The sequence below is a fragment of the Paramisgurnus dabryanus genome, chromosome 14 (assembly GCF_030506205.2).
Source record: "Paramisgurnus dabryanus chromosome 14, PD_genome_1.1, whole genome shotgun sequence".
In the NCBI taxonomy this organism is placed as follows: domain Eukaryota; kingdom Metazoa; phylum Chordata; class Actinopteri; order Cypriniformes; family Cobitidae; genus Paramisgurnus; species Paramisgurnus dabryanus.
Window position 1 is genome coordinate 20299083 of NC_133350.1, and position 14603 is coordinate 20313685.

Below are 14603 nucleotides of genomic sequence, written 5' to 3' on the forward strand. Positions count from 1 at the left end.
ACACCTGATCCCATTAGAAATAATGTGTTTAACTTTGCAATAAAAAAGGTTTTATTCAAATATATTTACTCTCTGGGTATTAAATCCAAATGTAATACAGATGATCACAATAAGTTTAATTATGAAATATGTGTGATTTTACACATGTATTGCCCATGTAGCAGGAATTTGCCATGCCATATTATGTAAATTAATTCAAAGCTTGTGAAGAACTATGAATTAATCCAAATCATAAGACCGGGTCATTTTGGGGTTAAAGTAAAGACCGTGGGAATTAACTCTTTCTGAACTCATAACAGTTATACAATAACAGATTACACCACATCTCATCCGGTCCACCTTAAGAGCTCGGTCAGGCAGTCTTTTGCAGGGCCATCAGGGGGAGGCCCTCACACACACATGCTTGGCGCTTTAAGGCGGACTGGAGCGAATGAAACTGCTTAAAGGCACAAGCACTCCGAAATGAGTAAAGCTGAATGACACTTTAGAAAGTACCACATACTACTTGGTTAACCGCTACAATACAAAACATTGATCCACACTGAGTAGGGAATACAAATGCATGGATGCCACATGTCTAAATAAATAACCCAATTAAATGAAATACTGAAAAATACACTTTAAAATCAGTTTTAACATAAAACTCTATATAAAACACGTTCAAATATATAAATGGAAAGCCTAAGGAATATGCTGTTTCTGCTATTTAATCGTTTAACATTAACTGCACACAGTCGGTGAGTGCGCGTACCCGAGCCGTTTGTATACGGGCTCCGCGTTCATGGCATTGTGAATGTGCTCACGGCAGTAGAGGAGCCGGAAGGGGGAGCTACGATTCGGTCCCCGCCTTCACCCGACACGGCGCTCACGCTACAGGACAGCCCGGGGTTTAGCGCTGTCACAACAGGCCTGCTTCCGTCAGCTCTATCGAAAACACAGTTATTAAATAATATTTCACAACCACACGAACCGTTCACGCAGCGAACTCGTGTTTTTTCCCAATACGGTAGGATATGTTTGCACGCTACCGCACAATCTCAGTGGTGTTTTTCGCGGTTTGATTTATGTGTAGCACACGTCACGGCATAAATCATACTTAAATTGTAACAAAGGCTTTTCGGAGGAAAAATGACGACTTATTGAAGAGCGATCGGGCTCTACATGTGCACGGCGAGCTTTAGTGGGGTTTTTGTTTTTGAACGGCGTGTTTTGGCGGAAATTGCTTTGGCTTTTATTTAAGGTAGCATGGGAAGATGCGCGGCTATGTTAGCACGCGAGTTTACATTAGCCAGACAGCTGCGCGTGCTGCTCCACATTTACCGTTAGATATGTAGTTCATTGTATTCAGCAGTAAAATAATAATATATTTTTAGCCTCGATGCAGGTGTTTAATATGCACAGTTTGCTATGGGTGTTTTAAAGTTGCGTTTGACAAAGGTTAGCGCGTTAGCATTGATGCTAACATTTTTTTCGTGGCAAAGCCTTGAGTGTGTGATTGACTGTAGGCAGAACTGTAGTTTACAATCTGTCTTTATTATTGATAATGACTTTGTTGATCAGCACAAATCTTATATGTAACGTTTGATCTCTCACTGCAAGGCTTGCTTTTTGTTGTTTGAGCACCATCATTGCAACTCATTAGCTTTGCTTGATGGTCCAAAGTCCAGCAGGGTTAACGTTAGACACAATGTACATAGATCACATCACGCTTCATTACTAAAAAAACACACAAAACCATTAACCACATGAAAAAACCTGTTTAACCTTTTTATCTGTATTGCAAATTAATGAGTACGGATTTCATATGGTTATATTTTCTGCTGATCCACTGTTTGATATAAATTTAGCTCCTCTGCATTATGCTGTGATTGCATTGAATGGGTGTAACTGTATGTCCGTGTAGCCTATGCAGAAATAACAGTGGTTCCCTGTAATGTTAAATATGAACTTTTATCTAACATTAGATGTGAAAATAGTAGATCGCTTAATTTGTTAGTCCAGCAGTTTGACTCTGTAATGCAACTTTTAAATTTATTTATTGATAAATTATATAAAATAAGTAAATATTTTGATAATATATTTTATGTTTTTCTCAAGTTAGCAAATTAACCTCCAAAAGTTATTTAAATCTTTAAAGGGAAAAATATATTTTTTTACATCTTTCTTACCCTCATGTCAGTCCAAAACCGTATGATTTTTTGATACTTTGATAACCAAACAATATTAGCCCCTATTGACTTCCTTTTTATGGGCACAAAACCTTTGAAACTTTTTCAAAGTATCGTTCTGTGTTTCACAGAAAGGGATTATATGCAAGTTTAAAACAACACAATGGTGATTAAATAATATCCGCATAAACATTTTGGTAACATATTCCATTTACACATGAGACTTTAGGACTTTATGATCATGTCAAACATCGATTGCATGTGTGTCCAAGTTTTGACTTGTATTGCGTTATAAGTTTAATGTCTTTGTGTTGCAGGCTCCAGTGTACAGGGTGGACTGACCTGTCATGAATGAGCCCATTGAAGGCGGTGCGATCTCGTTCGACGAGTATGTGCGGCAAAAAGCTCGCACTATACCTCAGCACCGTATGAAAGAGTTTCTGGAGTCTCTGGCTACCAAAGGCCCTGAGGTGCTGCAGGAATTCAGCCAGCACACCAGTGGCACAACCACAACTATGGTCTACCAGCAGGGTGCCAACTGTATATATACAGACAGCACAGAGGTGGCAGGGTCTTTGCTGGAGCTTGCATGTCCGGTAAGGGAAGAGAGATGCTTTATTTTCATTCCAGTCGTGACTTTCGGTACATTCATACGGGGCGAAAGCTTTAACACTTGACAGAAGGCTTGTCTAAAGCGTGGCCAAGACCCAATCACAGTAGCCACAACACATGCCCCGGTCTTGCGTAAACGTAATTGGCTGGCTCACACTAGGTTATTTGCATAAGGCGATTTGATTGGCTGACACACGCGTTGGCACTTGAAAAGTTGAGAAATGTTTAAATTCTGCCGTGACTCCGCCAACAGATCCACAATTCAGTTCAAAAACGCATGACGTTACCCATTTAAAGAAAATGAGAAGCGTTACGCGAATATACCGTTAGGGGGCAAACACTAACTATATGTTTGATCTTCGAGCAGGTGCAAGTGACGTCCACACAGATTTCCCCCCAGTTGGCTGCAGCTGTGCACCAAGCATCAGAACAGCAGATCCAAGTACAGGTCTGGCTCTTGCTATTTATCTCATTCACACAGCACATTGGTCCTGAAAAAGTGCCTTCTGTGTGAACGCCAAAACACGTCCTGTAAATGATAATGGGATCGCTTCCCTAAAGGGGACCTAGTAACATTGTCTTAACATTTACAGAATGCGTCCTGTGTGAACAAAAAAGCAGAAACTGTGCCGTAAGGGGCGTGTCGTAGTATGGACGTGTGTGTCATCACAACAAAAAGTTATCGGTCAGCTCTTTGACACAGCGGATCAACATTCACAATGAGAAATGTCTACAAACTGAAATGAAGTAGAGATAAGGGAGCTCGTTCGTCAAACATAACAGCAAATCATGCGCTATAGTTCATGATCAAATCAGAAAATAAATTCACATGCATGGTTCAAATCACAAATAATAAGCTTATTTAAAAAGCTGTGGACAAAATCCACGAAGCGCACAATTTCAAATACAATACATGTCAGGTCACATGTCATTACTTGATCTTTACGGAATGTCTGTGAATGCACAAATCCCGAAAAATGATTGGCAGTATGAATGAACCAAAATCAAACGATTTTCGGGCAAATCTCAAACGCATTATTCTAGTATTTTCTGTAATCTGTGTGTTAAAAAGGGGTTATGTGTGTCTGATCTGTAGAACAAGCAGAAATATTGGGCATAAAGTTATCGCAGGGCTGGAAATATCGAAGCGGCATATTGCAATACTAACTCGATATAGGGGTGGTGATGGCGCAGTGGATAAGACACTCGCCTTTGGTGTGAGAGACCCGGGTTTGTCCCTGAGCAAGACACTAAACCCCTAGTTGCTCCAGAGGCGTGCGACCTCTGACATATATAGCAATTGTAAGTCGCTTTGGATAAAAGCGTCAGCTAAATTAATAATTGTAAATGTAAATATAAGATATGGGAGAGGGGGGCACAACCTAACGCTTTTTGTTTTTGGCTCAATCATTCAAAAATTATTTGAGTTTGGTTAAATATATTTTTACACAAACAACACACACATCTCTGCTACAAATGAACATTTGAAGTTTGTTTCTATTACCATTCTTGGACAATTACACCAAACGTGATAGAAGTGCAAACGTTACAACTTACCCCATAGGTGGGGTTAATTGTAACAGGCAGGGGGTTAGTTGCAAATATTTCAATTCTATTTTGTCTAAATACTTGAAGTGGATATTGTTTATATATCTGTCTATAATAGACAGGTATCCACACTGTATTCATTCATCCATCCAGCCCTTTTCTAACAATAGTCAGATATAAATGTCTAAATATGGGAGAAAAAGTAGCACAATTATGACAAAATTTTTTTTTTATATGTGACCCAGTCTGTAATACCCATACTACAGTTTCAATATCAAATTCTGAGATAATGAGCATCAAAGTCTGATTTTAGTCCTTCATTTCATTATGATTTCAATCTTTGACATGACCTTATTAATCAATATTAAAGATATGAACAAAAATAAATTTGACCCACGATTTTTGATAAGACAGGCACATTTATTTTGTTGGCTGCCAGCAATCATTTGTGTGTAGCATATTTAAAACAACAGCAAGAATTATGCTAACGTTAGCGGTTTTTCATATCGTAAGTGCTGAGGGGTTAGTTGTAACACAGCGTTACAATTAACCCCGCTGGGTCAAAATATTTTCAAGCCCACCAAAAAAGTTGCTAAGAGCTCCAGACATATTTCAAAACGATGCTATGTTTTAGTCAACAAGACGCTGATTAAGATGACATAACATTGGTTTTGGTATCTTACACAACCAACTTAGAAACCGAAAAAAACATATGATGAACATTTTTTACTTATATGCCACCAAAACACTCGTTCATCAATAACTCTCTGGAAAAACATTATATATTTTCAATAATTTGCGAGAGATCGTCTTTTGGCAGCGTGAGAAAAATACCGGAAAAATAAAACGCTTAACCTTGTGCAACAATGTAAACAGTCCGTGTTACAACTAACCCCGCATTAGTTTTTGCCCCGCGCACCCCTATATATTGATTCTTATAATGAGATTTTGAGACTTCAGCCTGGATTTCACAGGCAGGGTCAAATATGTAGGTGTCTTGCATTTAGTCTTAGAGCTTTCCTAGAAAGATGATGACTGTGTTTGACACTCATGCAAACTGTGTTTAAGGTTTTGGTGGTAATATGCTATAAATAGCGTTTTGTCTACCCTCTGGCAGGTGCAGATTCAAGGGGAGCAGGGTCAAGTGCTTCAGGTTGCATCGCCTACCCAGCAGCAGCTACAGGGTATTACCACAACGCAGCTGGTACAGCAGGGAGAACTTACAGAGGAACAGCAGCAGCAGGTAACGGACATGTATGAAGCTGTGTATATGACATGCATAATGCTGTGTATATGATATAAATAATGAACTTATTTTGGTTCTTTCAGCTCCAGGCCCAGCTTGTGGCAGCAGTTGCAGGTGGTCAGCAGATTCAGATCCAGACAGTCGAGACTTTGTCGCCTCCTCAGCAGCAGGGCTCCCCCAGAGAGGGGGAGAGAAGATCAGGATCCTCACCCGCCGTCCTTCAGCCAGCAAAGAAACGCAAGGTGGACGTCCCTACGGTTGTCTCCTACTCGCTGCCTCAAGGGCAGCAGCTAGCTACTGTACTAGCCATCCCACAGGGCCAACAGCAAGGCTACCTGTCGCTTCGACCAGACCTGCTAACCGTCGATAGCACTCACCTGTACAGCACCACCGGTACCATCACAGGCCCAGCCGGAGAGACATGGACCATACCTGTATACTCAGCCCCGCAGCAGCAAGGGGTGGCTCACATCGCAATCCCTCAGGAGGCCTACAGCACCGTGCAAGTACAGGCCTCGCCTGATAAAGACAAGGATAAGATGATAGGTGTATCTCAGGCCGGGGCAGTGGCTGTTCCGGTGTCTGGCTCAGGACTGACCACGCAGGAGGAGGTTGTACATTCGCTGTTCCCTGCGCAGTTTATGAACGGAAACATTCACATCCCCGTAGCAGTCCAGACTGTTGGGGGTGCTTACTCGGGGACTACGCAGGCCCTGCACATATGGGATCCACAACAACAGCAGCATGTACAGGATGGAGATGCTCAGGAACAACAGCTCCACCTGCAGGTCAGCATAAACATACCAAGAGATGCATGCACCTGCATTCTTAATTTAAAGGAATAGTTCACACCTGATTAAAATTAGCCCATATTTTACTCACCCTCAAGCCATACTATGTGTATATGACTTTCTTTTTTCAGCCGAACTCATTTAAATTAATTAATGCAATTATAAAATAATATTCTCCTGCCTCTTACTAGCTTTGTTATAGCACTAAATAGGGCTGCACGATTCCAGGAAAAATGATGATCACGATTGTTTTGTTCAAACTTTTGATCACGATTAGAAATCACGATCATTCTCTAAGTGAAGATAAAATTCTGCATAGATTTTGCAAAAGAAATCAGCAGATATAGCAAAAATAACTCCTTATACTCCTTATCCACTCCGTATACTCTGACTCCTCCCATATCAAGCAAACACATTGTTTGATTCTAGACCGTCTGCTTTGTGCTTGGTCTTTACTGATTAATCGTGACGATTGTCTTTAACTAATCGTGGGGCGCACATATCGTTATCATGATAAAAATACGATTAATCGTGCAGCCCTAGCACTAAATAGTAGTTGCTTGTTTGAAGCCCATTCATCATCAGATAAAGGAATCCAACTCCGATGGGTTAATGTAATTCTTGTGAAGCAAAACGATACATCCGTGATAAAAACGATTACCATCGTGGGCTTTGCACATCGGCTCCATGTCGCTAAGTGAAATTATCATTGGTTCTTGCGTGTCTGGTCAAGATGCATAAGACACGTAGTCATTTGCAGTGTTTTTTTATTGTGTTTCACTGAAATAGAAAAATAGTATATACCTTAGGATGGCTACTATTACTTTTAAGGTACATATTACACACAAAAAAATTGGGTCTGTGTTTGTTCACCCTTCGCACATGCTTTTTTAAACGCATATGGCTATTTTTGTAAAAAACAAAAGTACTTGACTTTTAGGAATATCCCACAGTTGGCTCTTAACAGATTTTGGGACAGTTTACTGGATGGGTTTAGATGAATCCAAGACTAGGCCTTAGCTATTTTAGGACATTTAAGTAGTTTTTACAAACATACCTTACAAAAAACTATACTGGTGTTTATGGCTGTGCAAAAACATCAATACAGCTAACTATCATGATACATTTTTCAACGATAGTGTGTCGATATTTCAGTCTCCACTATCGATATTTATAAAAAACAAAATTTTTAAAAAAATACTCTGCATGTGTCAAACGACCTCCTCAACAGATGCTGTAGTTGTCGTCATCCATTTGTCTGTCACATACGACCATTTCGCCAATGTCTTAAAAGTTAGCGGCAGTGAGAAAATGACAAAATGTAAAAACGCAGCAGCTTTCAAAGCCGACGTGTGGACACACTAAAAAATCATCTCTCTTTGTTTAAAATTTTTTATAAAAAAAAGGAAAAAGTACTACAATGTATCGCAGCGCGCAACGTATTGTATCGTATCTTGATACATTGTATCATGCCCTGTGTAGCATGATACGTATTGTATCGTAACGGTACATTCACACGGGGCGTAAGCGTTAACGCTTAACAGAAGGCTTGTCTGAAGCGTTGCCAACAGCCAATCACTGTGGCCGCAACACAAGCTCCGGTCTTCCATAAACGTAATTGGCTGGCTCTGCCTAGGTTATTTGCATAAGGCGATATGATTGGCTGACACACGCATTGCCACTTGAAAAGTTGAGAAATTTTCAACTTCTGCCTCTAGCAACGGCACTGACGCCGACGGATCCTCAATTCAGTTCGCCAACGCTTGCATCACCCATTAAAAGTGAATGGGAAGCGTCAACGCTTATGCCCCGTGTGAATGCGCCGTAAGGGCCTTGCCAATACTCAGCCCTACTGGTGTGCATCTTGAGACAACAATGGTACTGATATGTTACAATATGTCAGTGCAAGGTGTTTTGAAATTAAAGCAGCTGAAACAGGCATTTTAGTCTGGTACTAGTATTAAGCCCTATCTGGGACACCGCCCCATAATGTATAAAACTTAGTAGTTTAAAGTTCCCAGACCATCTCAAGTCATTTTTAATTAAGTGACATGTATTTTACAGTTTTTTCTGTATTTAGCGAATTATGTTCTGCTGTGTTCTTCAGGCGCATACAGAGGCGGAGCCACAGGTGGAACCTCCCCCTGAGCTGGTTCTCCCCAATACACTGAAGCCCGAAGAAGGACTAGAAGTGTGGAGGCTCTGGGTCCAACGCAAAAATGATGAACTGGATAAAAGTGAACAAAACAAACTGGCACCTATCGGACGTAAGCTCATGCTATAGCTGTGATTTATTTGTGATTCTGTCTATGAAATCCAGTTTAAAGTCTCCATAATCTGGTCAATGACCTCGGAAAGCCAATGTTGACATTTGAAATCACCTAAACAAACACGCCCCTACCCCAATAGAATCTGGACCTTCTTTTGATAGACCCGCCACACACACACGCAACCCAGGCAACGATGTCGTTTAGTAGACACGCACCTCACTGCTGATTGGCTACAAGTGTGTTTTGGTAGACGGCCCGACTCCCTTCTCCAAAATGTTTTTTCAAAAATCATGCACTCCTCTTTAATTGTTTTCAATCTTTGACATGGCCTTACACAGTCAGTATTGAAGATATCTAACTTATATACACCGAATGATCTTTATACTATGTAGGATAATTTTATGTGGAAATAAGTAAATCACACAAAATAATTTCAACTATGTTTTCAGGGTGGCGTTGAATGATTATGATTCGACACTAACAGTTACTGAGGATTTTAGGCCTCCACTGATGATTAGTTACAAAATGTGTTTTTGCAGGTCGACAGCCGCTGAGGTTTCAGGATGATGTGGTGTCGAGTTCAGTGGGAGAGCTGAACTTGGCTCTGTCCCTCATGACTCAAGAAGCTCGTGGTCTGGAGGGGGAACATTTCGAACCTGACTCACTCTACTATGTATTTTTATGTATACAGAAAGTATGTCCTATTTGTTTTTATACACTGTTAAATATCCAAATCTACATAGAGATACGCTGAATACATGCTGTTTTTCTCCATTTTCTTTTTTTATAGTACATGTTTGAGAATGGCAGGGTAGACGATATCTTTTCAGATCAGTACTACAGCCGGTTTTGTCAGTGTTTACACAAGATCCTGGAGGAGTGGAGACCCAGCATTCACCCTCTTGGTAAGCAGTGGATGTTCTGAGGTGATCTACTTTGGCGTCTTGGGCGTCTAAGTTAATTGTTTCTTCTCTTGCAGGCTACATTATCCCAAGTCATGTGACTGAGGAGATGCTGTGGGAGTGTAAGCAGCTTGGAGCTCATTCTCCATCCACTCTTCTTACTACACTCATGTACTTCAACACCAAGTGAGTCTTTTCATGCATCTCATGCTTATTCACAGTCTGATGAAGATGAAGACAGTGGATGCTAAATGATTAAATGTCATCGCAGGTATTTCCACCTGACTACAGTAGAGCAGCATATGAAAGTGGCCTTCTCCAAAGTGCTTAGACATACCAAGAAGAACCCCACCAACCCTAAAGACAAGAACACCAGTATCCGATACCTGAAAGGAGTTGGGCCCCACCATGTTGGACAGAAAGGTTAGAAAGCAACTACAAAGTGATGCTGTATGTTGTGAGGTATTACAATAGCAACATACACTTGACACTTTAAAGTGGCATGTATGTATAATGTGTATTTGTTAATAGATGTATGTATACAAATTATGGCAAGCGGATTGATTTGACTTTTCCCAGCTATATTGCGAATTACATTATTTATTCATTTTTTGCAGTAACAGACGACATGTACGCAGAGCAAGCTGAGGATCCCGAGAATCCATTGCGATGCCCTATCAAACTCTATGACTTTTACCTCTTTAAATGGTAAGCCACTGCTTTTATCACATGCTAGTAGATTGTTTTATACATATTTTTGCCTGATTTTTGTGTTCTGTTTTAGCCCTCAGACTGCCAAGGGTCGCAACGACACGTATTACCTGACACCAGAGCCTGTCGTGGCACCAAACAGCCCTATCTGGTACTCCACTCAGCCAATCACAAGCGAGCAACTGGAGCACATGCTTACACGCATCATGATGGTGCGGGAAATCCAGGAGATAATCTCCATTGCGCAGGCCAGCATACATTGAGAGATAATGGAGGGAAAAACAAAGCAAGATGAATTGAGACAACCGTTGTCCCAAAACACTCCCTCCTTTTCTCAAAGAGACTGAATCAAGTTGCCTCTGCAGTTTCTCCTTATATCCATCTATAATACCAGGAGAACAAAGGGGTTTTCAATTAAATGGACACTTAAGCCTTTTTTGTGTTTTTTTTTTTTTTTTAGATACAGAAGCCTATTTCTATGTTTGTTCGCGTAATGACCATTGAAACGTATTGGCCCAGATCTCATGTTGTGTGCATTTTCCCTCTATGCCGTGTATGTTACGCTCCATCCCACTTGAACTGAAAGGATCCAATGGTTTTAAAATCGCATTTTTTGGCAAGCGACTGATGGTATACACTTAATCTCGTATACACACATGGCCACATCCACAAATATGTAACTCGACCCCTGCTCACCCCCAGAAGTTTGCAGTAGCCACATACCCGAGGAGTGTATTATACATGAGGACATTTTGGTTCTGTTTTTATTTTTTTTATATAAATACATGCATCTATGGTAACCTGATATGTATTGATATTATAGTGGTGCTGGAGAATTGAAGCCTGTGTTTTCAAACATGCCTTTTTGTACAGCGAATTCTCTGCATTGGCGTCTTTCTTGACTCTTTAAGCATTGGACAATTTTGTCACAGATGTAGATAGTTTACACACATGTAAAACTTCAGTAGAATACATTTCTGGGTAAATCATTTATAAAACTATGTAACTTGTTGCATTTAATGCAAAAAAATCCAAAAGTGGTTATACATTCACAGTTTGTCTTTTAATGAAAAGTTCACACACAATGTCAAAATGCCTTAAAAAAACTTCAGACAACAGTATTCTGTTTTTGCATCATTAAATAAGTCCCCTTAATCTCTGCAACGCCAAGAAAATGAGTTCATGGCCGTGTGATCCATTTCATTCCTTCCCTGGTAGTGGGATCTGTAATCTTTTTAAAGCATTGGTGAAGTATTTAGGAAGGGGACAGGACACTGTGATTTCACCATGACCTTTGAACCCTGTCAGGACAATCTTTCGGGAGTGTAGGTGAAGAGGGAGGTATCGGGTTTTACTCTGTGCCAGATCCAGGCGTCGTAGCGTGCCCTCTGGCAACTTCTGTAATCAGAACCGTGACTATGAGTCATGTCTCAAGAAAACACTACACCACCAATTCAATATCCATTATTAATACAAAACGTGCGATCTTCTTTGTCTAAACAAACGGTCTGGTAAAAAGCTGAAGCTAAAATTGGTTTACTTATGGCTTCCTGTTTGTCCTATTTTTTAGTAGCATATTAAACAATACTAGATTAAGCAAGTATTAATCTGTTGTGGTTATTATTTGTAATTGGAAAGCGTTAAATGTATTGTACCTGCGGTGCTAGTTTGTTCCAATTAGCATATTTATGGTCTCCCAAAATAGGGCAGCCCAAAGCAAGAGCCATGTGCACTCGAAGTTGGTTTTTCACTCCTAAAAAACAAATGAATTGCTTGTTATTATTAGGAATAAGTTTTGATTTCAACTTGTGACTTTTTATTAGGGATGCACCGATATTCGATTACTTAGTTTTGTTGTGACCCAATTCAAAATAATCTCACAGCATGATTTCTGATGCGTTTATTCACCAATTTTGAATGCAAGGATATAATCTGTCTTGATCACCAGCTGGTTTTAAATACTTGCTGATGTCCAATAGTGGGGAAAAATGCTTTTTATCTGCAGATACCGATTAATTATAGGCTGATATATATATTGGTGCATCCCTAATTCTCACGTCATTCTTAGTCAATACCTGTGACAGGCTGCAGTTCAACCAAGCCGCAACCACTTGTGCTGTCTAAAACTCGATACTTTGTGACTGCACTTTGTGCTTGCCGATGAGCTCTCACCCTCCTCACTCCATCTCCATCTTCACGCACTCTGAACAATGGGCTTAGACCCATCTATTAAGAAAAACGTAGTAGACATTATCATAAAGTAATGTAATAAATTGTGGTGAATCCTATTGAAATTATGTAAACTAAAAAAGTATTGTGGTTTTAATCTGCATCTGTGTCACAAAAATAGCTTAAGATAAAAGACTATTTCTGATAATGAGCATGGTGGTGGTGATCCTTATTATGGTAAATAAAATGATTTCCCACCTTAAAGTGCGGCTGAGGTCCCATAACCTCCCTCTCTATTATGGGAATGTCAATGACTCCCTCAGATGGAACAGGCACACCCACAGTTACCGCGCTGAGTGAGACAATAACGGGAATAAATTCATGGGTGGATACTTGGGAATCTGTTCACAACAAAAATGTTAATGGGATGCATAATAACAGCGGGAGTGGTTACACTCAGATGACATCATCAGTGGCTGAGCCCACGGTTTATTTAAAGGAAAACACCACCGTTTTTTCAAAATTTTACTATGTTCTTACCTCAGTTTAGATGAAGTAATACATACCTATCTTTTTTCAATGCATGCACTTTTATTATATGTAAAGCACCTCATGAATGTGTTAGCATTTAGCCTAGCCCCATTCATTCCAATGGCTCCAAACGGTTGAATTTATAAGCCACCAAACACTTGCATGTTTTCCTTATTTAAAGGCTGTTACATGAGTAGTTACACGAGTAAGGAAGGGGGCACAAAATAAAACTTTTGTTTGGAGCCATAAAAATGAATGGGGCTAGGCTAAAGGCTTACACATTCACGAAGCGCTGTACAAAGATTAAACGTGCACGCATTAAAAAAAACATAGGTATGTATTAATAAATCTAAGTTGAGGTAAGAACATAGTAAACTATTGAAAAACGGTGGTGTTTTCCTTTAAGACTCACTATTGTGTTCTCCCAGGTCAGCACTGAACTAATTATTACATTATTTTAATTTCTATTTAAACCTTCTAATGGTTTAAAATTTTTACTTACAAGTATTTAATTTCTACTTGGTGTGATCTGATGAGTGCTTGTACATGTTCAGCAGCTTCCTTGGTTTTAGCCAAAATCAAAACTCCGGTAGTTTCCTTTTCCAGATTGTGACAGATGTGAAACTGTGACCCTGCCGCCATGTCATCGGTTATCTTAGCCAGCAAAGGCAGACACTCAGTAATGCTGTTTCTGATCCCATCTACATCTATGAAAATAAAGTGCAGATGTTTGATACTTACATAATGTATTTAATCATAGAGCTAGAATGGATATTAAGCCCTTTATAGATGCCATACTTACTATGAACAGGCACACCATATGGTTTATTAATGGCAAGTATGTTTTTGTCCTGATAAAGGATGCCCCTGTAAAGTGCCTTTGCAAAAACACTAGGGTGCACAGATTGTAGCTGTTGAGTCAACTGTTTGAGTTCATTTACTCTCTTCTGTAAAGGGGACACCGGAACCTTTGAATGGAAACCCGGGAAAGACGGAGCAATAAACGTGTTGCACATAAAGTAATTTGACATAAAACAGTGTATAGAGGCAAAACAGACTTGACCAACCTCTTTGTTTATATCTGTCGGTTTCTGTTTCTCACTCCTAAGTCTTTTCGCGATATCTGCTGCTTTCAATCCTATTTTTCGGTTAGCGTCGGCTGTGTGGGTCGTTGAAGCTGTGACATACGCTCTTCTGAGCATCACGAACCACATCTCACATGGGTGTCGCATTTTCACAAAGACTTGTTCAAACGCCATTCCCCTTTGAAAAAAGGTTTCCTTCAAAACACGCACGACACTACATCACCTTACGCATACATATTAGATTACAAGACACGAAAAAGAAATGGCAGCTAAATATGAAAATCACAGGACCAGCGAACACATTTCAGAGTGGAAAGTCATACGCAGAACTTCAAAATAAAAGTCTTCGCGCAAAATTACAAAATTCAGTTTGTATTATCCAGATGTTAATCTAGTATAATGGTCAGGATTGCAGTATTTTGTCTCAGTTTTTTTATTTGTTCAATGGACAACAGTGTTTTGTTATTTTTCACTGGTCAATGAACAGTGTTATGTTTATTAGTCAAAAAGAATTAAAATGGCACGTGTGTTTGAAGAAACAGAATCTTTGTGTAAAGCAATGGATCTTTT

At 39.8% G+C, this 14603-nt stretch overlaps 2 protein-coding genes across 5 annotated transcripts; one reads left to right on the top strand and one right to left on the bottom strand.

Moving 5' to 3' along the window:
* Window positions 1-791: 791 nt before the first annotated feature.
* On the top strand, window positions 792-11125 carry qrich1 (glutamine-rich 1). Of its 4 annotated transcripts, none has more exons than XR_010520998.2 (12): window positions 792-1006; window positions 2486-2764; window positions 3145-3228; window positions 5446-5571; window positions 5658-6362; window positions 8473-8632; window positions 9175-9329; window positions 9426-9540; window positions 9615-9723; window positions 9809-9999; window positions 10155-10245; window positions 10322-10347. XR_010520998.2 is itself a non-coding variant. In XM_065241513.2 (12 exons), exons 2-12 carry the CDS (start codon window positions 2516-2518, stop codon window positions 10509-10511), a joined length of 2136 nt encoding a protein of 711 aa, XP_065097585.1. In that variant the 5' UTR covers window positions 794-1006; window positions 2486-2515; the 3' UTR covers window positions 10512-11125. The 4 variants fall into 4 exon arrangements, 3 of the variants coding, with proteins under 3 accessions (XP_065097585.1, XP_065097587.1, XP_065097588.1); XM_065241513.2 differs by having other exon boundaries at window positions 794-1006; window positions 9809-9960; window positions 10322-11125; XM_065241515.2 differs by having other exon boundaries at window positions 794-1006; window positions 3148-3228; window positions 9809-9960; window positions 10322-11125.
* Window positions 11126-11277: 152 nt separating this feature from the next.
* rpusd4 (RNA pseudouridine synthase D4) lies at window positions 11278-14364 on the bottom strand. Its single transcript, XM_065241517.2, has 7 exons — window positions 14016-14364; window positions 13751-13916; window positions 13451-13655; window positions 12676-12769; window positions 12324-12474; window positions 11904-12001; window positions 11278-11646 (listed from the first exon to the last, which is right to left on the bottom strand). Exons 1-7 carry the CDS (start codon window positions 14205-14207, stop codon window positions 11449-11451), a joined length of 1104 nt encoding a protein of 367 aa, XP_065097589.1. The 5' UTR covers window positions 14208-14364; the 3' UTR covers window positions 11278-11448.
* Between the last annotated feature and the right edge of the window lie 239 nt (window positions 14365-14603).

Coding starts and splice junctions, on each gene's coding strand:
- rpusd4 (XM_065241517.2), bottom strand. CDS start 14,207: ATGGCGTTTGAACAAGTCTTTGTGAAAATGCGACACCCATGTGAGATG. Junction 13,656..13,750: donor ATATGGTGTGCCTGTTCATA/GTAAGTATGGCA, acceptor TTATTTTCATAG/ATGTAGATGGGATCAGAAAC. Junction 11,647..11,903: donor GGAACAAACTAGCACCGCAG/GTACAATACATT, acceptor TTCTGATTACAG/AAGTTGCCAGAGGGCACGCT.
- qrich1 (XM_065241513.2), top strand. CDS start 2,516: ATGAATGAGCCCATTGAAGGCGGTGCGATCTCGTTCGACGAGTATGTG. Junction 8,633..9,174: donor CAAACTGGCACCTATCGGAC/GTAAGCTCATGC, acceptor GTGTTTTTGCAG/GTCGACAGCCGCTGAGGTTT. Junction 9,961..10,154: donor CCACCATGTTGGACAGAAAG/GTTAGAAAGCAA, acceptor CATTTTTTGCAG/TAACAGACGACATGTACGCA.